We start from the raw sequence: 26,708 nt of genomic DNA, 5'->3' as shown, positions 1-26,708 counted from the left end.
ACGATCTTTGAAAACATCCTGATTTAAACTCCTTTCTTATTACTTTACCTTATTTTTTTATTGATCTCAATTATTCTACCAGAAAGAACAAATATTAAACTTCAAAACATGTTTCTACACCGTTTTTTCTAAAAATCCATAATTTAGGAGATATTTCGAGTTTTAAATAAATTGAGATCACTTGTCCCCCATGTGCACTTCTAAGAACTTTTAGGATATGTGCACTCGAAGTTAAAATTGTACACAATAGCTGATGACCTGTGCCACAATCGTTTTACAGCTTTCAACTTTCAATGAAAAACAAAGATAATAATCTGAATAATTGAAATTGATCCAAAGTCATTGTAGCTACTTCCTGCCACGTTTAATTTGTTTTTTTATTACTTCGAATTTATATACGTGTAGTTATACGCAGGTGATGTCGTGGGAGGGGTGAAAAAAGGAAGAACATTCAGAGAGAGATTGCGTTTTATGCGTTGGACACACCGACAGAAACGAAGTTTCTGCGTCGACGTTACCAGTGATGTAAGCATGCGAGTTTATAGCGGTGACCGTTCATAGAATCTGTCTTCCTCTATCCAACGGTTCAGGTGGGAAACACAATGGGTGACTGGGACCCGGCTCTGAACGTCGCAATTCCAGAAAATTGTGTAACATTTTTTAATCGTGTTCCGACCCTTCGCCATTCGACTGTTACGACGCGGAAAAAGGGAAGTCGAATTATCGTTTTATGTAAATGGGGGGGCTTATACGACGATGCGAAAAGCTTGAAAATGATTGAATTCCTTCGAACAATGTATTGTGTAAGAAAAATATTGTTTCTGAGTGTATTACTCGTAATTTTTGTGCCTGATTATATTCTTATGATTGGTTACCGAATGGTGGAGGAAAAGCATTTTCCAACATGAAAAGTGGAATCTGAATCTTTTATTTGTAAGCTTTTCAGAGAAAAGGGGAATTAATTTTGCTTATACTGAATTCATTTAAACAATGTATTACGTAAAAAGTGATAGAAGATAATAATAACAACTTTTAAACTGTAACCACAGAATACTAGACTGCGAATCACTAGACAACGAACGTTTATGCAGATTCCATTTTTTTTACAGATTTATTTATAGAACTGGGATTTAAATAGAAATCTGTTTATATATGGAGCACTGTTTTCGAGAGAAATGAAGCTTGGAGATTTATCCAAAACGCGTGCATTCGTCATGGTAGTAAGTAGAAACGGAATGCAATGAACAGACGCGCTAGCCAAGTTCTATTCAATCGCACGTGTATTCAGTAAATATTCAAAGATTATCTCGAAAACAAAGCATATTATTTACGACTTATTTTGACACAAGGAATCACCTCCTTACTAGGTTGTACTATGATTTCGGAAACACTCAGTATATTGCAATAAACGTTGCGAATAATCTTATAAAAATACACTGTTCTAACGTTTTCATAATTCTTATAAGTTTACGAGTCAGTCATTTTTTATTGTTTTAGTCATTTTAATACTGGAACTACCAAACCCGAGAAAATGACGGATTACAGATTTACTATTTTACCATTACTCAAATTATAATGGTATTTTTGATGGAATTTATGTTGGTTTTTAATTTACTAGAGACTTTATTTAGTGGTACATTATGCTTGATTATGTCTTATGTATTCTACATGTTATTGTATTACACAATTTTATTTAATATACATTCAATGCTGGTAGTTCTAGCGTTAATGTTACTTTTCGTATGAGTGTTTTTTTTTTAATTAAAACGCTCTTTGTTTTTGAGCAGATGTTACGAAATTCTCTGTGGGATTTCTTTTCGTAGAGGACGCGGTGTTGAGTCGAGTTACGGGGATTTTAAGTGCTTTCACGTCTCTTCGGAGACGCTCTTGCGCTTCTAAATCTAATAACTTTCTGAAGCACGATAGCTGTCCCACTTAATCATTTCATAACGCGGCAGTTCTTGTACGCATCCAGATTTCGCTAGACTCATGAATATTTAAAATCGATACCCACGACTCGAAGATACTATGATTTTAAGACGTGGCATGCTTTCCTCGTGAAAATTTCGAGATATTATTTTCTTACTCTGAAGTCATCCTTGAAAAAAAGGCTCAAGAATTTCAATCTTCGAGTTATTTGATTTTTAATTTACTTGTCCATAGTCGCGCCAACCCTTAAAATATGGCTATTAACGACTCAGTTGGCACTAGAATGTTTGATAATTTTCAAAATGTCAAAAACAAAAAAAAATTAATTTCAACAATATTAAGAATTGCAATACTAAATGGCTGCAAATAGTTTTGATCTTTTCGGAGATACTAGTGGAAAAACGTATGGGACCACAGCTCATGATTAATGGACAAGTAACTCATTATTCTACAAAGATCTGATAAAAATAATGCGCTAAAACTGTGATTGAAAATGATTTGTATATCTACTGAATAGCTATTTATTACAACACTGAACAAAATTTTATCTTATTATCAACATAAATTTTTAATCGTTGTTACTGTTTAGAGTTACAACCATTAAGAAAAAGAAAAACTTTCAAAGTTTCGAAATTAGAACTTAAAAGAATATTTGTTGTTTTCTCGGTGGAATTTTCTCATGACCTTGAACACTAAACATGTTAAATTTACTTATAAAACATATACTCTAAAAATGTTAAATTCACTTATCCACTTTTTCCACCATCTAATTCGTCTCGGGAAACCATTTAAATTACGTAAAAAATATTTCTCGCATGATCACAGATAGAGAAGATATTTAAGTTTGCCCTGTTTTAAGTGGAACACTGTATTATGGTGAATTTGTGTTCCTCTTACCAATGACACGCACGCAGATTGATTAATTAAATTTTTTTTGGGGTAAATTCGAGTTAGTACAGTTCAGAACTCGGGCGACGATAGAAGACTCGGGAGTCGACTATCCTGGATACCTATAACAGGGATTAATCACGTTGGAACCGCAGGCTTCTTCAAACAAATATAGTTTTACGAGGAAAGGTGGCTGCAGATATACGAGTAGAGCTCGCAGCTGACCGCTAAATTCAGTGCCGTTTACAGCTGACTCAATCGGTTCGTTCGGGGCTTTCCGCAAAGTCCGAGGTCTCGAATATGTTTTTCCTTCTCTCTCTTTCTTTTTCGCAGGATCGCTCATGTTAACGTAAGGAATTCTAGCAGAACGAGATAAAAAGTTAACGACGCCTCCGTTATTGGAAAGTGACGATTGAGATGAACCGTTCGGTCCGGATTCGTACGTTCTTCCCCTTTCTGTTTTATACGAATATTAATTCCGAGAAATTGGATCTCGATCCTTTAGCAATGAACCCTGAATCCTTAAGTTGTTTACCTCGTCTGCCCGCGAATAGTAGTTTTTTCTTAGATACGGTGCTAACATTAAAAAAAAAAAAAGAAAACTCTTAGAATCATTTGTATATGTATATTATTTTCAGCTGACTATTGTTTCTTAATGAATATAAAGAATCTTCGAGAAAGGTGCTTAATAAAAAATATGTCTTTAACTACATGCTCTGTGGCATTTTTTTTCTTTGAAATTTAATAACATTTTGTTTATTATGCAATAAAATGCTTAATTGAGAACGTAAAGTAATTTAAATTCCGGGCATGGGCAGTGACGCCCGGTGGAATCGCCAGGATCAAACGTACAAAATTGGAAGAGAACTGATTAGGAATTATGTGAGATTATTTTCAATTTTCTTATTATTCATTTTCTTCTTATCGATTCTCTTTCTATCGATTCTCTTACTACCAATTCTTTTATTACCGATTGTTTTTATTATTGATTTTAGTATCGATTGTCTTGTTATCGATGGTATCATTATCGATTTTCTTATTCTCCATTTTCTTGTTATCGATTTTCTTATTATCGATTTTTTTATTACCAATGGGGTCGTATTATCTGCAACTGAAACTTTGTTCTTCATTAAATAACCTATAACCGCAAAGTTTATTTTCTTCGGTGATCGAAAACGTTTGTCCACACCAGTGATGAACAACCAACCGTCAGCAGTAACAAATTGTACCCTAGAAATTAGCAATTTTTAATTTAACAAAAATAGATTTTTGAAGGATACAATTACAGCAGTCCCGTACGATAAGCCACAACAGTTATACGTTCATATCGTTGGACCACACACGATAATTTTCGTTCATTCATAATTGAACGTTCATTCATAAATTCTCGATATGGTATGCCTATCTCTATGGATACGCGACAATTTGATGCTATCGTAAATTGAGTATTAACAAAAATAAGTTATTTTTTAAAGGCAATGTGCAGTTTCCTTGACGCCTGTCCGTAGAAATAAGAGTATAAGAAATGTCCGTAAACCTAGTGTTAACACTAGACCTACCAAGCCAGTCAAAATGACTGGTCAATACATTCTTACAACGCCGATTAAAATGTTATAACAATACATTTTCTCAAATCTTTTGTAACTTTTATTACGATATGACATTAAAGAAACTAGTTCATTTATAAATTAGTAAATTTTCAAAAGTTTAAAATTACCGATCGATCGAAAACGATATGCGTTTATCGTTGGTAGTTCTAGTGTTAAATTATACAATTTTATTTAGTATACAATCGATGTTTCCCATTAAATTTTCGATATATTTTCTTATTATTCTTAAATGTCCAGGACCTTATTGCTAGGTTAGTGGAACCAGGGGAGGGGGTCGCAGGATTGTTGCACTACAGTCACACGACCGCGAGCCTCTGTGGCTCATGTGTCGAAGATTTCGGCGGAGTGTGTCTCCTCATCTTTTGCTCCGCGCGGCGGATCGGCTCGCAGCCACGATCGGTTTTACGCAGTTTCCCGGACGACACCGCGCCCGTTGCACACACTAGAGAAAAAAAACTTGTGATTCGAACGAGCGTGTGTGTGTGCGCGCGCGTGTGCACGTGTGCAGGACCAACCCCCTTTTGATCGAGGACGGCGACAACAAAACGGAATCGTCGGAAAATCGATCCATTTCGACACGCGTCTATTTTCATTTGTGCCTATATGAAGACGCGGACCACGTACGACCTGAGGCAGGCCTGGAAGAAAGCTCGCGCGAAACCGTACTCCGGTATTTTCAGCCGCTTCTATCGGGTCATTTCATGTGGCACTACTTACTCGTGTGTTTTCCTGCCACGCGAACTGTCGACACCGTCCTGCTCGGCACAATCGGACGGGTCCAGTGCGAGAGGAGGGAGTCGGAGTTGGGCAAAATTTGATTGTAACGATAGATAGTAAAAAGCAGCAGTATCTAAAATTGTCGTCCTGCTGTTTAAACAGTTTATTTGATGAAATAACTATTTGCCTAGGTATTTACTCGTTTAAGAAATAATGCAGTAAATCCTCGATGAGTGTTCGGAGGCTCCTCGGGACTGACAAGGACCGCAGGAAAACGAACGGAATTTGTTTAAAAAAATTCACAATGAATTTTTATTGAATTCGTTCTTTTTGGGTGGACTAAAAATCGAATGGATTTTGAGTATATGTTATCTGTAAGAATCCTTGATGATTTTGAAGTTCCATTTTTGTATTGAATTGCGACCATTTTGAACGGTACACGTGGAATTTTTTATTGGATTCGTTCTTGTTGAGTGCTTAAAGGAGTGATCACAAAAGATGCTATAACGTTTCTCAGGAAAAATTTGCAAATTTCAGGTAGAACTGTTCACTACTTGAAAATGATGTCAACTTTGTTAGAAGATTGAAAATTGGATTCGTTCTTGTTGAGTGCTTAAAGGAGTGATCACAAAAGATGCTATAACGTTTCTCAGGACAAATTTGCAAACTTCAGGTAGAACTGTTCACTACTTGTTGAAAATGATGTCAACTTTGTTAGAAGATTGAAAGAAACCGTGTTAGAAATTGAGCAAAAATTCAAATATAATTCGTACTTGTCATTGCTTCGTTAGTGGACATTACTTTTCGAGGTGTCGATTAAAACTTTACAGAATCCATTTTCAGGACTTGAAATTTCTCACATACGTAAAAATGAACAATTCGATTTTTATTACCTCTCTGCGCAGGATGTAACTCTTTAACACATTCTGTGTTCGATCTGCACCTCCGACCAAAAAAAAACCAGGACTCGTTTGTTGACTTTCAGTAAAATCGTCTCGCGACAAATTTCCTCCCGATTCGACGATAAAATTGGGCCATTGCAAAAGCCTCGATGAATGTGCAAATATGCACGTGTAAATTTCTGGCAACAAAATATCACGAGAGATCTAAATACACTTTTGCACCGCCGCGATGAAGTTAAAGATGTCGAAAACAACGGAGATTGTACACGGTCGATCGAATAAATGATTTTACGCGTTCGTTTTGTTGCAGTTCGACAGCGTCCATTCATGCAAAGTCATAAAGAAGTTGCTCATACCGTCCACGATTACTCGGCTACGAATGTCCGTGCAAATGTGTATTTTTAGAGGTGAAGCTTTCAGAATAGGTATCAAGGAAGGATCTTGTTTCCGTAAATCAGAATTTTATTAAGCTCGATCGAACTTCATAAAATGTACCATTAGATAACAACCTTTGGCCGTCCTAATTTAATAATTCCCCTTTTTATAATTTATGGAATTTTGTCGAGTTGAAAAGAAAAAAATAGAATTGTTATTAATCCCTTGCAGTATAATTCTCTCTCGCGATCGCGTTCTCGCTAAATTTATTTTCGCTGCTGATAATTCGCCGGTAAAAAAAGAAAGAAGAAATTATGCGTTACCTGCGAGAAAAATAATAACAGGTGGTAGTGTATGTATGTTTATCTGCAACAACGGTCACCAAACATGATCCAACGACACGATCCATTCAGTGAGTAAATATCGAGAGTCGAAAATCCCCGTGTCTGGTGTCGCATTCGGAACAAAAAAAGCCCCCTCCCCCCCAGGAGGACACACGATTGTTCGTTCGCCCAAGCAGAGCTCTCGAATGAGAAAATGGTGGGGAGGGTCAAACGCGGGGGAAGGACCGGCGTAGGTATGCGAAAGGTGACTAATCATCGTCCTTGAACTCTTGTTGCAGCTTCGACGCAGGTGGTACTGACGGTGCAGCAGAAGCCGGTCGCCGCGACGACGACGGGCACGGGGCTACAGGTTGGTCTGGCGGGCGGGCAGCATCAACGGCCGGTCAGTCTGTCAGCCGGCACCACAATGGTATCACCCTCCCAGCCGGCGACTTCTCTGCACAGGGCGTCCACCGCTCCGGCCGGCTCGCAGTGTAACGCACGGATCACGGGACCCCAACCGGTTGACGTGAGTCGTCAAGTAGTTTTCTTTAACACGTTCGGTACGGATGGGAACTGTAGTTCCCAATATGGGCGAATCTCGTGGCCGTATGGGAACTGTAGTTACCGGAGCCCTTTCAATCGAATGTCCGCTTTTGGGGCATTGTAGAGGGCACATATAGGTCTTGTATAATCACAAGTGAAGTTATCTATACCAGTGACATCTAAAAGAACAGTTTGATACTACAGTAAATTTTCGATGAGTGCTCGATGGTTCCTTGGCACTGCTAAGCAGGTCCCCAGGTGTATCGTTGATTTTTGAATGAGGTTCAGCACAGAAAACTTTAGGGTGGTTTTGTAGTTATGCCACGGAGTGTTTTTGTTTTCATGCAAACTTGACATTGAATTTTAAGTAAACTCTTTTTCCGTTTCTTGCAAAGATACAGTAACTTTCATTACTGACTTTTAATCAAGCAAATTTGATGTCACTCTAAAGAGATTAATGAGATTTTTGTTAATTTTATATTGCTTCTTTTTTACTACAATATTATTGCGTGGACATTATTTTTGCTTATGAAAATAAAGTTCTTTCTGTTGCAAGATACATTTCGATTGTCAAATCGACATTTTCATTGAATTGTTGAATGTAAGGTCAAAGAAATATACTTGTTACGAAGACTTGATTCGTACGCATTCTTCTTACATCATATAAACCTGCTGCAGTTACATGTACTTTACACCTCTCTTGTTATCTAATCAAGCGTTGAATGTTTTTAACAGACTATTATTTCTATTATGTTTCACTGAACATTACGTTTCGTTTCTTCAAACGATAATTATACTAATATATATATATTTTTTACACTTTTCAGCACGAGAAAAAACGGCAGCTGGAAACACAGCGCGTTCATACATTCCAGCTTATGTTGGAGAAGGAGCAAAGTTACGTTGACAAGCTTCGTAGTGAACTGGCAAAAGCTGGTAGCGGTAGCGGTAATGTCAACGCTATAGGACTACAAGCGGAATTGGCCGGTGCCGAAAGGAGAGTACGAACGTTGCAGGAGCAACTGACTGCCATCACCACTCACGAACAGGTACGATCTTTCCTCCTTATAGTGTGCTTCATCCATTCTTCGAATAGTTTTTATTTTTAGATTTCTATTCGTTCCACTAATGTAGTGCACAAGTTTTATTACTAGTAATCTGGACATTCATGTATATACATACATATAACATAAATATAATACGAGACACATTATCTTATTCATTAAAATATGATGTCGTTTTAATGCTTTTCTCATTAACATCTATTCTTGCCTTGCTTTCACGTCAGTGTTTGACAGTTCGAGTTGATGCTGTTCAATGTACCAAACACTTGCTCGGCATGATGTTTATTAAGGTGTTTATTTTCTTTCCAATAGAAGGCATAACGATGAAAGTATTGTTATAGTATTTTATTACTGATTTTCGTAGTAATTAATTCTTTTTTTGTTTTCTCTCCCATCGGTATTTTGATAGCTAATAGTGTTTGATGGTAAACAGCAAGAAACGATAGATCCTATGTTGCTTTTGTATATGTACCTTTTTACGCTGTACAAGTGTAATTTTGTTGTTGTTGTTGTTGTTTACATAAGGTGTGCTTGCACTGTATATTGAAATTTTCGAGTTCAGTCACGTAGGGATGTACTCAAGCTTTTGCTAACTTTATCTAACCAGCTTTTGTTGTGTCTTACAGCTTTGCTCGTTGGTAACAAACACCTCGTGTTCCCCGGGATATTATCCACCCTTGAGTAGTAGCGGTGGTGATGTACCACCGCCTCTACCGTCTCGTAAATCCTTGTCCATGCAAAGCCTGTCTCCGCCACCGTTGCCTCCTAGACCTCCTCCTACTACAAATACACACAACGTAGCCCAATTGGAGCTGGAACGTCATCTGTTGACTCATTTAACGCCCTCAACCACCAGTCATGGCATACCTAACTCTGTAAGTAGTTTAATCACTAAGTCATTAAATAAGTAATGTATACAAACGCATGGTAAACAGAAATATTGTCACATAATAGTGTATACATTTCTACAATTAACTCATATTTAGTATTAGTCATTGAACAATCGCATAGTTTTATATTTATACGTTTTCCAAGTGATTCCGTCGAGCATTATTTTACGTTGAACACATTTGATTGTAATCATGTCACATAATATTTAAGTACTCATTAGAAGAAACATTCATGTGCAAATTAAGTATATTATATATAAAGAAAACTACGTTCATTGTTCATTGATGTTTTTCTTGCTTGAATAGTATGAAAGTCTATTGAGTCATGTTTTCTTGAGTGTGAATGTAAAATTGCATCGATGTATAGTTTTAGCGGTTTATTAAAATTTTATGTTTTTCTACGTCTATGTATATATAACATGTTATGTGTACATAAACATATACATATGTATATACGTTTTAGTGATTTGTTTGTTATACATATCTTTCAATTCAGTTAATTTTATAATTGTAGTATTTAATGGGTATGTGCATATTGTGTATGTTCTTACAATTTTGCATTATGTATTTGCATTCCATCACTTTGTTTCTATGCTCATCTTATTGTCGTACGATAATATTTTGGTTATTGTATTCAATCTTTATTGTAGCTTTCGCAGGGAGCAAATCTGGGATCCTCGAATTCACTCAATAAGCACCAACGAACAAAATCCAGCCCAGAACAATTAGGAACTACAACAATTTCGCCGTCGGAAGCTAGTAGACGTTTAATAGCGTCAGAGTCAATGAACGATCTTTCTCCTCCAAGGCATGTGAGGCATAGTGACATTGATGTAGACGAAGTACCTCATATCACTCCTCCAGGAACTCCACCTCCTCCATATCCCGTTATTAGTCCAGGGAATGATACCTCCAGTTCTACTATGAACGATGTAAGTTTTATTTAGGTGTTGAGTTTTAAAAACTTTTTTTTTTAAATTATCAGACTCTTTGAATGCTCTTCTTTTCCAGACAATTTTAAATGAAAGCATTCCTGGGTTACCAACATTACAACAGCCGATCATGTCAATGGAAGACGATGATATGAGTGACCAAGAAGTTGTAAGTTGCTGCGAATTATATTTTCGTTTTTAATCGGATAGTGCATAATTATAATGTAATGCCAACTAAATTTTATCCAGGGGCAGCTGGAAGATCACGGTCCATTTAAGTCTTTATCGAGATTATGGGGGCATCACGCACACCTTGCTGTATTTATTAATTATGTTTTATCGAATAGTGATCCCTCCAGTCTGGTGAGTACTCCGTTATTGAGGTAGACAGGTAATATATTTAATCGGATATTAATATTGAACTTCATCTTAAAAAATTATTCATATTGTTGCAGTTGTTCTATTTAGTAACGGATCTGTACAAAGAAGGCAACGCGAAGGAGATGAGGAAATGGGCATATGAAATTCATTCTAGTTTTTTAGTACCTGGTGCAGTAAGTAATTGAAAAATAATTCGTTTAAAGATCTAACCAACGTGTACTGATTAGAAACTTTTTTCTTTAGCCTCTCCGTCTGCATAATGTAGACGAAAATGTAGCACACGAAATAGACGATGTTCTTTTAAAAGAATTTGATAAAGAAGAGATCCTACGAAAGGTATATACATATATAACGTATAATAAGTACTTACTGTAATTGTATAAAATGTTATTTTCTCTGACAGATCTTCTGGAAAGCACGGACACGCGCGAAAGAAGAACTAAACGAACAACTTGCAGATTTTCAACAGAAAAGAACTGCAGGATTGGGCACGTTGTTTGGTCCAAGTGATGCTCAATTGGATGAAAGTGCATCCGACAAGACACGGGAGACAAAAATCATAGAAACATACCTATTACCTAAGATGGAGCCTTATCTGTAAGTTTATTAATTTAAATTTATTTAAGAATTGTGTATCGTACTGGTGTTTTTGATGTTACGTTATCCGTTATTTATATAATGTTTCAGAGACGATATAGAGAAGGAGCATGTAGATTTACGACAGTTCACAACCGCAGCTGGTCTGGCAACAATATTGACAAAAATTTTCCAAGTCCGAACAGTCGCTCTGGATCGAGTGCCTACCTTCGTTGCAAAGGATAAGTCGAATATCAAGGCGCGTTTGCTCACGGGAAAGACAAGAAAAATGACAATCAGGGGGCATCATTTTATAGCTCATCAGTACTTTACCATTACCTATTGTAATCATTGTCAACTTATCATTGGCGGAATTGGGCCTCAAGGATATTTATGTAGCGGTATGTAATATTTATACGTAATTGTTCATCAAGTTTCTACTAATCTTTTCATTGAAATCTTTTACATGTTTATTGTAATTAATTGTGAAAATTAAAAATTACCATTTCAGTGACAACATATACTTTCTATTCCAGATTGTTCTTTGAGCGTGCATCGCCAGTGTGTTCGTGTAGTAGAAGAAAATTGTCCAGGGCCACTAGTTAGGAAGGAAAGAGCCAACGATCGTATAAGCAAATTGATGGAACGTATTAGGCCAGAGAGGAAACCGCCATCATCGCATCATCACCATCATTCTCAAAATCATATGCTGCATGGTAAATAATATGTGTCATTGGAATATACATCCGAAATCGAATACAATTAATTGAAAATTGTTTTTTTTTTAACACAATTTTTCGTTATTACAGTCGACAAGATCAAAAAGAGTGAAGAGGATACTGGTGCACTGACAGATGGAGAAAATGGTGAGTCTTTTGCTTGTACTAAATCATTTGATCATACGAGACTAAGGGCAGGGATTTCTGCCGACACGTAAAATACCGGTATTATATCGGTATTTTCGATTGAACCTTCGCCCTATATAACCCTATATAAGTCCTACCCTTATAGAAACTGAAAAAATACCGGTATTTATTTCGGTTTTCGGTAATATATCGGTTTCGGTATAGCTTTGATGGCATAATACCGGTATCAAAATCATACCGGTTGAAGTCCCTGACTGAGGATAATATTTAGAATAAACATTTCCTATTATACAGATAACATTATTGCGAAAATAACATTTAATGTCAGCAGTAAGTGCTTTAATTATTGACGTAACTGTTTTTTTTATTCTTATTGCAAATTTTCGCGATACATAGTACTAATCGTCTAATCAGTTCATTTTATTTCTGTAAATGGGAGAGTTCTTTTCCTTCGAAACAAATTCTTCCTGCACACAGAGAAAGAATAAGATCTTGACACTTTTCATTCAAGATATACAAAACTGTGCTTATCGAATGTACACTTTCCTTTCGTGTTTTTTTTTATTCAAGATAAGAATACATTCATCCACGTTAATCGGTTCGCTGTTTTTACAGCGAGATAACTCCGTCAATTACGGTCAGAGTTAAATGCAAACCCCGTTTACGGCGTTCAGTACGATTTTAGTATTATCTCCTGGGATTTAAAGAGGTTTCCTCGAGGCTGTCGCAGCAGATAAAAAAAATGTGATACTGAGAAATATACGAACCCAAAGCGAACAAAACGAATACTTTCACTTTTATTCTAATGCAAACTATATTACCTTAAAAAAGCATAATCTCAAGCAATTTGAAAATGTAAAATTACAAACGGTAGTCATCAGACTCATACTAGAACATCCTGATTCATAACTAGTTAAGGGAGTCTCAATGTCCCGTTAAAATGCACTCCTTTAATTACATCAGCATTATTGCCAAGTCCGTAGTGTTCAGCTATAAGTTGCATTGTCGTAAAAGCTGGCACTCACACAACGACCGCTGAGCCGCGCGAATGCAGCTCAGACATAACTTTATTTTTCCTCTTTACTAGCGCGTTATCCGCTATCGCGAAGCATACTGTCTTCGGGAGGCGTTTGCTTGTCGAACGTGGGTCACGTAAGCCATTGCTGAAGAGTTTTCAGTCTGATTGGCAGGCGGCTGTGTTCTGTCACGAGTTAACGGTGAAATTTATTGTCCCAGTGGAAATACATTTTGAAGTGTGCACGGTGGCGGCGGAGAAATCGTTCAAGGTTTCGCGCGTACCTTCACCACGGCGCGTTCGCAACAAGTGAATCTATTTGTCGCGGTGTTGAATAAGCGTTCTCTGTATCGACATCCTTTTCTCTGGTTTTTTGAGGCTGATAATGCGCCACCACGATAAAGCTCTTGCTCGGGAACGCATAGATTTCTGAACTTGTATACGGAAAATAATAATAACAGGAAGAACAGTTCCGACAAGGGGAGGGTAGTTCTAATGTCGTAGTTATCATTAACTGTACCCGGTTAGTCCAGAGTTTTCCGGCTGAACTTTGTCAGTACGTTTTACGAGTAGAAATAAGGGAGAAAAGAGTAATATGGCAAGGAGAAAGAGTTGTGACAAGAATAAGAAATACGAAAGAAAAGATAACTGGACTTGGTCTTGGTGTGATACAAAGTAAGAATGAACCTTATATATCGTTAGTACGCCATTTCGAAATGTTGGCTGTTCTCGTTAATGTGAGATCATTACCGTAGGGGAAATATTAACTCTTTCTAACCAGTCCATGAATGTTTTCATTTTCTATTCTAGAAACATTCATAGTTTCTCGACGGGATTTTTCGTAAACTTTTGAAGGACACATTTTTAAAACGTTTTATTCATAGAATACATTAACAAGGTTTAAGAGGAAAATCCTGGGATATACCGTAGGTTTTTTCTGTTCTGAGGTCTGTAGTAGTTTATTTCGAAAATTCAAGAAAAAAAGTAATAGAAATATTGAGATACGTAATCGATTGTCCGTGCACGATGCCAGAAGAGAGTGTGGGTGGTCCTTATCGAGCTGTGCTGTTATAATAATCGGGCCTCGCGATAAGAAAGTTTCGCAAAACGTTTTGTGTTAGTTGTGTGCTACACTTTCCTACCGAATACGGTGGGGAGGAAGGAAGGAAGGAAGAGAAGAGAGGAGAGGAGAAAACCGCGAGAGAACAAGCCCAGAGGCTCGGTGACGCAGATTTTTGCTCGTATACAGGATGTGACAATAGTTTCTCACCGGTTAAATTTTTTCCATATTTATTATGAAATTTGTTCCATATTTATGAAAGAATATTTTACGAAGGAACGTTAATTTTTTATACAAGTAAGGCTGGGTCATTCAATAATGAACCACTTTTTGCACAACTCTAAGATAAAACTGAAGTCATCTGATGAGGAGACTGTTATATTTCACTTCAATTTCACTGCTATTCTCTACAAAATTATGCAGACTGTTACAGAAGTATATAATTTGTAGTGTTTACATTGACTTTAAAGAAATTCCAGTTTTTGTTTAATTTTGGAGAACAAAATTAATTTTTCTGTCATCTTGGTGTACTTCCCCAACGGGTAAACTCTATTGTGCCAAAATTAAAATCAAATTGGAGAAATATATTTTCATCGATCTATACCTGGACGTAAATGTACTAAAATAGTGAGCATTGTTCTTTTTAAATTCTGATTTTCCTGTTTTAAATGATACTGTTATCTTTGTCAGCTTCTGAATAGTTTTCAATAAAAAGTATTTGCATTTGTGAATGTGGCCACCCTAAAGATAACGTATTACGTAATATTTGCAATATGTTAAGCACATGAATGCAAAAAAGTTTCGGTTATTTCAAGAACAAAGCATGCTATAAATTCTCGACAGACATAGCGTATAGACTATTTGTACTAAATTTATTTATAAACTTTTCAAATACGAAAGAATCATCTCTGCTTCGTCCCGAATAAATCTGACTGGTGGCACGAGGGTCAAACGTTCCTCGTAGTCTGCAGACAACTATCACAAAGCCTTTGAAAAGCTCCTATCGAAATTATTATTACATACTTCGATGCATAAATAACAGAACAACAGACTAAGCAAAACTCGAAAAAAAAACAAAGAATTTTTGAGAAATGTGGTTAGAAAAAGAAAGTTTTTTCTGCAAACCGGTAAAAATATGCGATACACTTTTTCTTTACAAGCGGTTACTTTCAACATATTAACAAAGGATTATTTGTTTAACTAAAACAAATACGAATTTTCAAACTTGTGGACTATAGCTGTATGTAGTACAGAGAACCAGACAAGTATCGTTAACACGTCGACTGCCCGCTGTGGTCATCGGCGACCAGCATCATTAAATCGTATGAAAAAGCATTTAACTTTTAAACGATAACATTTACAATTGTGTAAATGTAATTACAGTAGGGCCTTCCATGTCTGAACTAATAGGAAGACATCAGTGTTCGGATAAAGGAATTCTCGAATAGCAGAACAATCAGTTTTTGGACGCTAAACTTCATTTATTTAAATAGAGATAAAACAAATCGACAGTTCGTTCCAGTATTTACGGTTCCCATATCTTTTTATGGCTACTATGTTACAGAATTTTTTCAATATAACTAATCACGTAGAATTCGATCGAACAGACAGAAGTATCCATTGTATGTAAGCACTATTACGGTTTTCATACCCGGTATATTTACAACAGGAGAAGACATCTATTCGTAGGAGACACGCTATGTGGATAACAGAACGTTCAGATAGTAGAACTTTTAAATAGTAAAACGTTCGGATAGTAGAACTTTTTGGTAGTAAAACGTTCGGATATTGGAACGTTCGATTAGTAGAAGGTTCGGATATTGGAACGTTCGATTAGTAAAAGGTTCGGATATTGGAAGGTTCGATTAGTAGAAGGTTCAGGTATTGGACGGTTCGAATAATGGAAGGTTCGAAGATTAGGGCGTTCGGGTACGGAAGGCTCTACTGTATAATAATAGTACAATGATCCAAACAAGGAGTGTATGTACAATTAAACAAATAGATATTTATATTCACAACAGCGAAAAACTTACGTAAATTCATTGTTTCGATATCGACTTAACAGTAAAAGATTGTGGCAGTCAACGTGTTAAGCCAGGAGCCAATCACTTTGTGAGAGAGAGGGGAAGTTTACCCCGCAAAAAGAACGACAGATTGCATGCACACACCAGCCCACACCGCTTATCGTCACCTCTCCCACCTAAGCAATCGATAAGCGACCGAAAATTGAAGTCGTGCCAGGGATTGGCCTGTGTCAGGGTCGTAAGGAAGGCAGAACCTCGGGGATCCCCCCTTCAAGACCTGACTTCGTCTACATCAATACCTTGAAACCCCGAAGATCGTCCCCGAATCTTGTCCTCTAAAGCGGCTTACACTCGTTCTCGACCTAACCACCATTATGAATTTTTAAACACTCAATTTTTTTTTACGGACACTTGTGCAAAAGAAACCCATTTGTTTAAACATATGGCAATCATCGTCCAATTGTTTTCTTCTTTTTTAACAATGTCAAGGGTTTAGGCTATACATAGCCATTCATGTAAGATTAAACAATCTGTTTCGTTTTAAATGATCTTTTCTGTTGATGTTGATCATGACTTTGATGTTTACAGCCATGCAACATGCGATGCGTAACAAAGATAGAAGTGTATAAAAGTTACATAAAAACAATTTTTTTAGTTTATAGTTTGTAGTACAATAGAGTACAAAATCTTCCATTACTTTACATTCTATACTTTTTTCTAGAAAAAATCATAAAAAGAATCACCTATTTTCCGCACGGCTTCACTGGGAAGTGCCTTTAGTCAATTACAACATGGCGAAATACTTTTTTGCTTCGCATATTTAAAACTAACTACCACCTTAAGGGGGTTGGCCCGGAAGGGTCTCGTAGTTCGGGGGGGGGGGATCACGCGCACCCTGTATATCCCAAGGCGCACTGTCCTAGAGAGACACACGTACATAAACACTCGTGGTTGTGTAAAACGAGCAGCGGGGGGGAGGAAACGGTGTGTCTGGTGGGGTCTGACCGGAAACCGACCGGCAGTCTCCGCGGAAAAGGAGCGTACGACGGCGGCGGTTCGAGGGAAATTAGTGCTGGCCCGCTTGTCGCCGCGAGTACCCACGGAATAATATTATCCCTCCGGTTATATACACATATATGTATACATAGTATATATTATATATATATTTTATTGGTGGTCACGGAAAACACGAAGGGTGTGCCACATGGTCGAGGTGCAACAGTTGCGCGACCCCTTGGAGGGGGAACCGGACTGCAACCCTTACCCGACGACCCCCAACACCTCGCCGTTGATCTCCGGCTTCGCCGGGTTCAGGTTGTCGTCGGAGAGGTGCAGGAACAGATTCAATCGGAAGCTGAAGGGTGACGGTAAAAAGTTCGCCGCGAAATAAACTTAGATAGTCCACTTGGAGCGACGCATCCTCCCCGGAATAAATATTTTTTATTCTATTTATCGGAAGATTCGTTGGGTTTTTTTGCTGATTAATTCGCGACGCGGGAATAAATGTGTTCTTCGTTCGTATTTGACTGATGTGTGAGTTGTGTGTTGGTTTTTTTCTCTCAGTAAGTGAAAGTTCGGTAGTTTCGGGATTAGAGGTCTTCTGTGGTGTATGTACACTGCGTGGCGTAATTATAAAATCACTCTGAAATTTGCAATTTTTGTGTGTTATGGTTGAAATAAGAACCGACAAAGTATGTGTCTGAATCGTTTTTTCAGAAGAGAATAGGTTATATTCTGTAAAAAAAGAAAGTGGTTTGTTTTTATTTTAACCACGATACACGAGGATTGAAAATTGTAAGGTCGTTTTATACTTTTGCCACGCGGTGTATTGGTTTTGCCCTTTCAACCTGGGAAGGCTTTGTTTGCTAATTGATTTGTAACGCGATTGAATTTATTCTTTTATTCATATGTAGCTACTCTGCATAAGTTGTGTGTGTTGGTTTTTTTCGATGATTGAAAAATCGTTGATCTTGGGAATAGAGGTCTTCGGTGGTAGGATTTTTTTCCCTTTTAACCGACGAGGGCGAGTTAATTCGTCTTTCCTTTTGCTAATGAATTCGCGACGTGAACGAATTTCTTTTTTCTTTTTCGACGAGTAAAAAGTCGTTGATCTTGAGATTAGAGGTCCTTTGGTGGTAGTGTTTTTACCTGTTACCAGGCAGGCGAAACACGCTCAAGTGAAAAAAATCGAATCAGGAATTAAACTTTTTGGAATTACTTTTGCTCGTAATCAGCAACAACAATTAGAAATCCCAATTTCAATGTCGCGAACGGGGAAGATTCTTCGCGTGTTCCAAGTGGACACATTGGGATCGTTGGATCGGCTAGAAAAGATGGTGTATGCAGGGCATAACAAAGATAGTGTAAATCCTTGAAATGGGTCACTCGTGAGGTGATTTTGACCAAGTTCATCCTTATTAAAAATGTCACTCGAGGCTTTGTTAACGAGATATTAACAGAAAAATCCCAACCAATCAGAGCTCTTGACTGGCAGACTCGTGCTCTGATTGGTTGGAGTTTTTCCGTTAATATCTCGTTAACAAAGCCTCGGATAACATTCTTGCTAAGGAAAAAACTTGTTCCAAATCACCTCACGGAGCGACCCATTTCAAGGACCTACAACACTTCTGTTACACCCTGTATATCGGTCGGATTAGGTTCGACGGTGGTACTCGAGAAGGTTAGCAAAGACAAAGTCGCGAAGAAAACAAAGTTGAAGACGGCGATCAAGCAGAGGACGGTGGTCACTCACACGAGCAAGTGCTCGATCGCCGGGAAAGTATGGGAAACGTTCACCGCGGTGAGGAAAACCCGCGAGCCGAGCGACATCATCGAGACAGCGTTGATCGTCGGTCTGGATCATCTGAATGTGTCGTCGTGTTGTGAGAATTTAAACGACAGCGCGTTACGCGGCGAGACCACTGCCGTCGACTCTTCGAGCAAGAAGACCGATGACACCGGTACAGGAGAAGTCATTGGGGTTGTGGAAGAATCAGGTTTGTTCTGAGAGTCTTTATTTAAGGGGGATACATATGTAGGTATTCAGCATTCAACCCTCTTTCTAATTGCACGGTCAAATTCTATATATTACATTATAAACATAGCAAAATAGCAAAAAAGTAATTGTTACATTTGTATGCCCCCCTTGATACCTCACGATTGACTTCTGTCACTTGCTCAACTTTTTTACCAATTAGTTCGAAAGTTCCGGCGAAAGAGAGCGCTATGAAGGTTCGTCCTAGAGACTCTTTAATCAGTTCACGAAATGACGTCTAATTTTTTAAGCTTGCAAACGTTGTATACAGAGTGCACAACAAATCGTGATCAGCAGATATCATTTGATGTGTTCCAATGTACAGAATGAAATGTTTATAAACAGTAGGCGAGAGCTCAACATCGGAGCGCGTACAAGGCGTAGCATACGATACTCTTTGTAATATTACAGTTAGAATATTTCTTTAACCTTTTCTCGTCTAGAAATCCTCTAATAGATAGGCGTAAAAGAAATTATAGGTATATTTGCAAAAAATTGAAGGTGACCTGAAAGATCGTGAAAAAAAAAGGAGTTGACAAAAAATTTGCTATAATCACGTTAAAGCTCTCTTGAAACCATGCTATACCTGTTTTTTAGTAACACCTATAGTTGTTTATAACACCTTTTCCTAAAAATGGCGGCACCAATCGAAATCGGGGACCGAATTTCGTATCTCTGATTCGAGGGTCGCCAATTTGCCCGGTCACGCGTCGCAGAAGTTCAAAACGAGAAATCCCGCCGAAGTTTTAACGAGTCCCTGTCCCGCTGAATGGAAATTTCTTGGTGGCGCGCGTTACCAGACGCGTATCATAAATTATTCGCGCACCTATAAAAGTCGCGGCGAGGTGCACCTCTTCGTGAAGTCCGTAGGCGAGGGCCGTGTGTTCCACACACGCCGATATACATTTTGCACGGAAGCGCGCCGCGAGCAGACGAATAAGCGCGCGCGCGTGGACCGAATTAGATTCGAATTCCGTGGAAATCGTGCGCGCAAGGGGGGACTATGTAGACAAATTAAAGGGCCAATCGACGTGAGTACAACCCTCGGTGTGTCGTGACGTGCCCTCTCGTATGTGATCGCGTTGAGTAATAATAATAATAATTTATTGTAACAGGTGTGAATTCGCCCAATATACAGGTTGTCTCAAAATAGATTCGACTCCCGGAAATGAGGGGCTCCTGGGATGATGTGAAACAACTTTTTCCTTAGCAAAACTGTTATCCGAGGCTTTGTTAACGAGATATTAACGAAAAACGCGGCTACGCGTTGCGATTGGTAGCTGTTTGACTCTGAAGAAGATACGGACTTAATATAATTTTGATACTATTAGATTAAAAACTAAACGGTTCAGAACAAAATAATGTTCACTATCGGAATTTTTTTTTGAAAGAGTGAAAAATTTGACACGGGAAACATGTAAAAATGTCACTTTTTTAAGAAAACTGTATTAAATACACTCTGCTTGTGTGGTCCAGATACGAATTATACTATAAAAGTTGTTCCCATTATGCCAAAAAGAAATGCTAAACCATCCCCTATAGTGAAACCAAACTATCCCCCCACCCCTCAGGTCGTTTCAAACTACGAATCAGCTGGTTCATGCGATGTCGCAAGCTTATTTATAAATGGGTTATGAGCCCTTTCGTGCAATACACAAGTATATAGAAATCTAGAGAACAAACAGAAAGTTTAAATACACAATAATACGTCAAGATATACCAGAGTTTACATAAACATATAAATAGTGACAATACAAAACTCTTGACAAGATCTTGCATGAGAATATGTGCCACAACTATCCCCTATAGTAAAACCAACCTTTCACCCCCGTTGGAGGTCGTTTCAAATTACGAATCAGCTGGTTCACGTGTTGTTGTCGCAAGCTGAAAACTTTCCTTCGGAAGTATTCGTAGGATCGGTCGGGGCGCACGTGTTTCCATTTGTCGATCGTGTTTGACGAATGATCGACGTCATTACCCCGTGAGTCGCGTGCGTCAGGGATCGGACGAGGGAAGGAAAATAAGAGGCGATCTCGCGCACGGCGCAGACGGCAACGACAACAACAACGACGACGAAGAAAACTGGAAGGAGGGGCCCAGAAAACGGTTTCCGGCCTCCGCGACACGCGCGCCTACATCGGCTAAAAATACACATGAGACTCGAGGCTTGCTTCCCTTCGTTGCACCCCCTCCGCATACCTACCCCTGCCCGCGATCTATAACTATCTGTCTGCTGGTTACGGGGGTTCAAGAACACCGGCATTTTTTTTTTCATCACACGCGGTATTTTTAGATGATGGTTGGAAAAGTTCCCGTCGGATATTTATCCAGGCATTTGAGCGTCCCGCGACGGGAAACTATGCAGGGGACACCTTTGGTCCACGTGGAAATTCCGCGACGAGTCGAACCGAGCTTCGTCCGCCATTTTGAAGCACCGTTCGAGCCGGTCAGGTCTGTTAAGGTACACGTTTTTACGTGACAGTAAATCGTGCACGTTACGGTCGTGACACTGAATTTTCTGACATCACGGAAACAATTGTTATGACTTTTACTGTCACGTGAAAACGTACCTTTAGCGACGTTCGAATTGTTTGAAACATTTGGTCTGCGTCTAGACGTTTTGCCAGGGCCGAATTTTGTGTGGAGTGTTTTTCAGTGTCTTGTAATTTAAAAGGTCCAAACATACTCGGATTGTTTAAATATCCTATACTCTAAGAGGTTCAAACATACGTGGACTGTTTGAATATCTTGTACTTCAAGAGGTCCAAACATACTTGGCCTGTTTGAGAATCTTACAATTGAAAGGGTCCAAATATGTTTGGGCTGTTTGACCATCTAGTATTAAAAATGTTCCAAACATACTTCGACTGTTTGACCGTCTTGTACTTGAAGAGGTTCAAATTTGGTTTGGACTGTTTGACCATGTTCTGTTTGAAAAATTCTAATCATGTTTAGAATCGTAGAGACTCGAAATCGAATTGAAGTAAAATCAAAATCGAATTCTAATCAAATCGAAATCGAATCGTAATGAAATTGTAATCGAGTGGAATCGAACCTGAATTGAAACGAATGATAATTTACAATAGAAATTTGCACTGCTCACCTAGTTTACGGTCCAGTCGATTCAAAAGGATATCGACGCAATAAATCGTGTTCGATTTGGATGTTTGTCTAGCGGGAGAGATTAATGCAGCAACCCCATCCGCGCGTGGTCCGTCACGATTCACTTTTACCTCGGGCTGCATTCCTTGCCTGATAAGCGGCCCGCGTAAGGCTGGAATACTTGGATAAATGCCAGACAGATACACACACACACACACCGTGGGCAGCATTAATTCGTTGCCCGCACAGGCCACTAAGCGGACAAGTTGAATTGATATGTTTCGTTTGAAATTCTCGTTATCTCGCCCGGTACCCGATAACGTTCTCGTAATCGCCGTTCGTAATTTTAGACGGAAACTGTGCGTGCCCGTGATCCTCGACTCTCACGATTTCTCGAGCTTCCAACCACGGAATCGAGTCCTTTTGGATATGTACATATTTTTTGTATTTTTTATTCATTTATTTAACAGGCAATAAGCCCTTTGGTGTACATGCATCTACTAAACGGGAAATGAGATTACAAAATTTTAAACTGAAGAAAAAGAATTTAGACATATTAGAATCCTTGTGTAAACAAATTTTCTGTCTGTTAGAAGGTTCAGTCGTTTTCTCAGCATCTAGTTTTTGATAAAACTAACTATTATGCAGTTATAGTACGGTTGCCACGAATGCTCCGAACTGGACCCGAGTACGTCGCACTCATCGAGACATTACTATATCACCAAAATTACAATCACTATACTATACTCTAATTAACTCTCGCAATACTAGTGCGAATTCGCACTAGCGAAACATGGTTTTAAAAAATTATTTCTAATTATTGCAATTATTACCGTTGAATTTCTAAGAGAATTTTACCCTTGATAAAGATATGTTACGAGTTCAATTTGCTTGCCATTCTCTTCAAGTTCTCAATCATGAAAAATTCGAAATCCCAATTCGCTCTAGTGTGGTGTTTACCTAAGCTGAGATGGTGTGTGGTTACAGACGGTGAAATCATACTCGGTGGTTTGCACATATGTACAAGAAATTTCAAAAATTCAACTTTCCAAAACAGTCAAATTTCCACGCGATGAAAATTGTTAATCCACACATTTTCAATTTGTTTTCCACGCACGTACCACGAATTTTGTCTCGGCCTGTACAACCCGTTCCCTCTTTCAGTTACATATACATATACTCGGAAGCTTCAGAAGCTTTCAAGAACAGCGTTCGGGGGACCTCGATGTAGTATCGAAAATCGATGGCTTCGCTGAAAATGTATCTGCGATGGGCTTTTTGTGGTGTAACAGCGCGTAGCTAAAATAATTTAACTGCACTGTTGTGCCACCATTTTTTTCCCTCTCGCTCCGTTAGATTCTTTTATTCTGGAACAAAGCGAAAGTGGAGATACACCGACGCGGAGAAAACAGTAGCGTGTTCTGTGTTTGTATGTTGAAATCAATTTTAATATATCGATGAAAGTCTTTTTTTCCTTGAGGTAGAACATGTTTCAATTGTAACATTTTATTGTCCAATTTTATGTATTTTGATGTTACGGTCGAACAATTTTTTTTCTTTAAGGATTTCGATTGTTTAGCTCTTTTCACTTTCGTGGAACGCTGTTTATAGTGGAGAGGAGTCACTCCAAAACTGAACTCTCACCGTGATTACGATCGCTGCACAGAAGACGGTTTTTTTCTGTACCGCGTATTGTAGTGCAGACCTGGTCACTTCTGAAATTATATTATTTGAAATATTATTTGATATAACATGTTATTTAATTTCATAATTATTTCCATGCATGTGATCATGTCTGAAATAACATTATTTGAAATTTTATTTAAAATAACATTTTATTTTATTTCCTAATCATTTAAAATAATTCTTAGAAATAATTGTGAAATTGTTCTTCGAAATTATATCAGGCGACTAGGTCTGAGTTTGGTTTATTAACATTTTTCTAAAGAGTAACTACCCGTTCTTCCACCTTCACGCCAGTGGAATGATTATTATCTTCCGCGACAATATCAGATCGACCTAAGCAAAAATCTCTTCACGGATGAGCTTTTTAAAGAGCGGGTTCTGCATAAAGCAAATTGCTGTAAACATATCTTAAAATAAAATCTTTGTGTTGTATATTATTTTTAGTATTATTTCTATTGCCAAATTTGAAATGGAAAAATACCAAAATAACTCATTATTTGAAATTGCTAGTATTTCAAATGAATCGATCATATTTTTATTTTCAAATAACAATATTGGAAACAAAGTTCCTAAATAAATTATTTCGCATAGTTTTTTCTTATTTTAATTTCAAAACAAATTTTTCCCAGATCTGCTACAGTGAAACATCAGTTGTCTGTACTACGCGTAATTCCATATCAATACTCGGTTCACGATCACGATCGTTACAGAAGGATATTTATGTTTTCTGTATCATATACTGTAGAAAAACACCAGTTATCTATACAACGCGTAATTAAGCATGCACTCTGACCTTCCGTTGCGTTAGATGAAATAAACATTATTTAATTCAATTAGTAGGATAAACATCATACGATGGCCACATCTCGATTGTCGGGAATTATGTGACCATAGTCCATGTTGATATTGTTTGTCGATCTTATGTACAAGCTTGTGGTATTCGATGCTTTAACCCTTAATTGGTGAGGTAGGGATTGAGAAAGCCTGTAAATATCTGTAGAATATTTTGTTTTTATTGAATAGTCAGTTCACATTTTAAAGGCACAGATTTTTTATGGATTATATTTTTTTCAAACCCCTAGTACATTGGAGTCATTTTATCGTAAAATAATTGAAAAACAATGATTTTTAGTTTCTTATCAATTTCTTGAATTTTTTTCTTCTCAGAAAAAAATTATTACATGTAATAATGAGTAGTAGTAGTATAATTTTTATTTCAGCCTGATGGTCCTGAACTAGAACCTGTCATTACGTACTTAATAATAATACCCATAATTTTCACTTTCTTCCTTATCCTATTATAATCTATCCTTATCTTATAATAATTCATTAAAGTATATTTTATCTTGTACTTATATATTTGCATTTCAATAATAATACGAAATTCTGTCCTGCATTAATTTTTAGAAATTAGTATCTAATATCGTAAATTTCCGTAAACTTTCACAGTTTAGTAATATGTAATAAGATTTTCACTTCACTACTAAAGGGTTACATGGACATTTTAGTGTATTATTATTGTTCAAATATGACAGTATACACATTTCCATATTTCTACGAGTTTGTTGATAACTTTTCCAATTAATGCTGCATAAAACGTTAAAATTGCACTATTTCATGGCCTTGAGAATGGTTCACGAGATATCTCGTTCCAGCGATGTTTCACTCATGCATTTATAACTGTCTAAGTTAAATTAACTCATTTTGGTGGTTAAATTGTCGTGTGAAACCCACCGTAGTTTCTAAAGCGAATATTGGAGCAAATGCATGTCACAAGAGAGAAAAATAGTAATAACATTGAGTTTGAAGCAGTTGAGTGCTGTACGCAACGTGTTAAAAATACCTTCGAACTAGAAAAATCCATTTTGTTTTATTATTAAAAGAAATTTTTCACGTTTTCGTCTATGTTTTAATGAAAACTGTAGAATATTTTTTTATGTAAAAGGCATTGACAATTTGTTAAGCAGGTGAAATTAAGTTTTTTAATTCAGCCTTAGTTACCCTTGTATTATTGTTTTTATTAAAAAAAAAAAAAAAACTTAAAACTATCAGATTGAGCATTCTTAACTTACTCCAGCTAGAATGTTAAGCATCTTATTATTAACTACAAATTTCATATATGCAGAACTGCCTCAATTGTGATTTAATAAAGTGTTGAAGATTAGAATTTACAAAAATAAAATTGTGATTCATAATTATGATTCACAATTGTAATTCAGAACTGCACGTATACGAATGATGATCGGTCATTTCTATCCCATCAACCTAATGTTACAATAATACTTTACATAATATCTTACATAAATTATTTCCCGTCATATCATATCGTCAGTTTGCCAGAAGTCTGATACATCTAAAAAACAGTTAATTTCGAGATATCTGGAAATATTACCACTAAAAGTTATTAGATACGTTAATCTAAGAATTAAATAAGATTCAGTTTAATGAAAGACATCTGTACCAATGTTGTCAAAATATCAAATGTAATAAGATCAAGATTAATTGATTAATTAATTAACCATTACCCCTATAATAATAATAATAATAATAATAATAATAATAATAATAATAATAATAATAATTAATTGCCACCAAAATCCAAAGACTATCATCTAAATTGTAAAAGAAAAGGAATGTTTTCATTGGTAAATGGTCGAGTAATTAATAATTCTTTGTCACGAACAATTTCAAACCGATTTCCTGAAAAAACTTTACTTTTCCTGTTTATATGTCACACCTCCAACAAACTGACGATATAATTTTCTGAATAGCGAACAATGCTAACATA

General features: G+C 37.2%; 1 protein-coding gene across 1 annotated transcript in view; it reads left to right on the top strand.

Annotated features, from left to right (window-relative positions):
- Positions 1–26,708, top strand: part of LOC107188141 (rho guanine nucleotide exchange factor 11) — a 64,246-nt gene that overhangs the window by 15,231 nt on the left and 22,307 nt on the right. The window contains 12 exon segments of the mRNA XM_015576391.1: positions 7,044–7,273; positions 8,118–8,339; positions 8,981–9,229; positions 9,895–10,176; positions 10,256–10,345; positions 10,426–10,539; positions 10,632–10,730; positions 10,801–10,893; positions 10,961–11,154; positions 11,245–11,534; positions 11,670–11,849; positions 11,943–11,999. Of these exon segments, the coding sequence (XP_015431877.1) occupies positions 7,044–7,273; positions 8,118–8,339; positions 8,981–9,229; positions 9,895–10,176; positions 10,256–10,345; positions 10,426–10,539; positions 10,632–10,730; positions 10,801–10,893; positions 10,961–11,154; positions 11,245–11,534; positions 11,670–11,849; positions 11,943–11,999 (2,100 nt within the window).

The sequence above is a fragment of the Dufourea novaeangliae genome, unplaced genomic scaffold, assembly GCF_001272555.1.
Source record: "Dufourea novaeangliae isolate 0120121106 unplaced genomic scaffold, ASM127255v1 scaffold115, whole genome shotgun sequence".
NCBI lineage: Eukaryota > Metazoa > Arthropoda > Insecta > Hymenoptera > Halictidae > Dufourea > Dufourea novaeangliae.
Note: the sequence above shows the minus strand (reverse complement) of the source record. Positions and strands in the feature narration are given on the sequence as shown.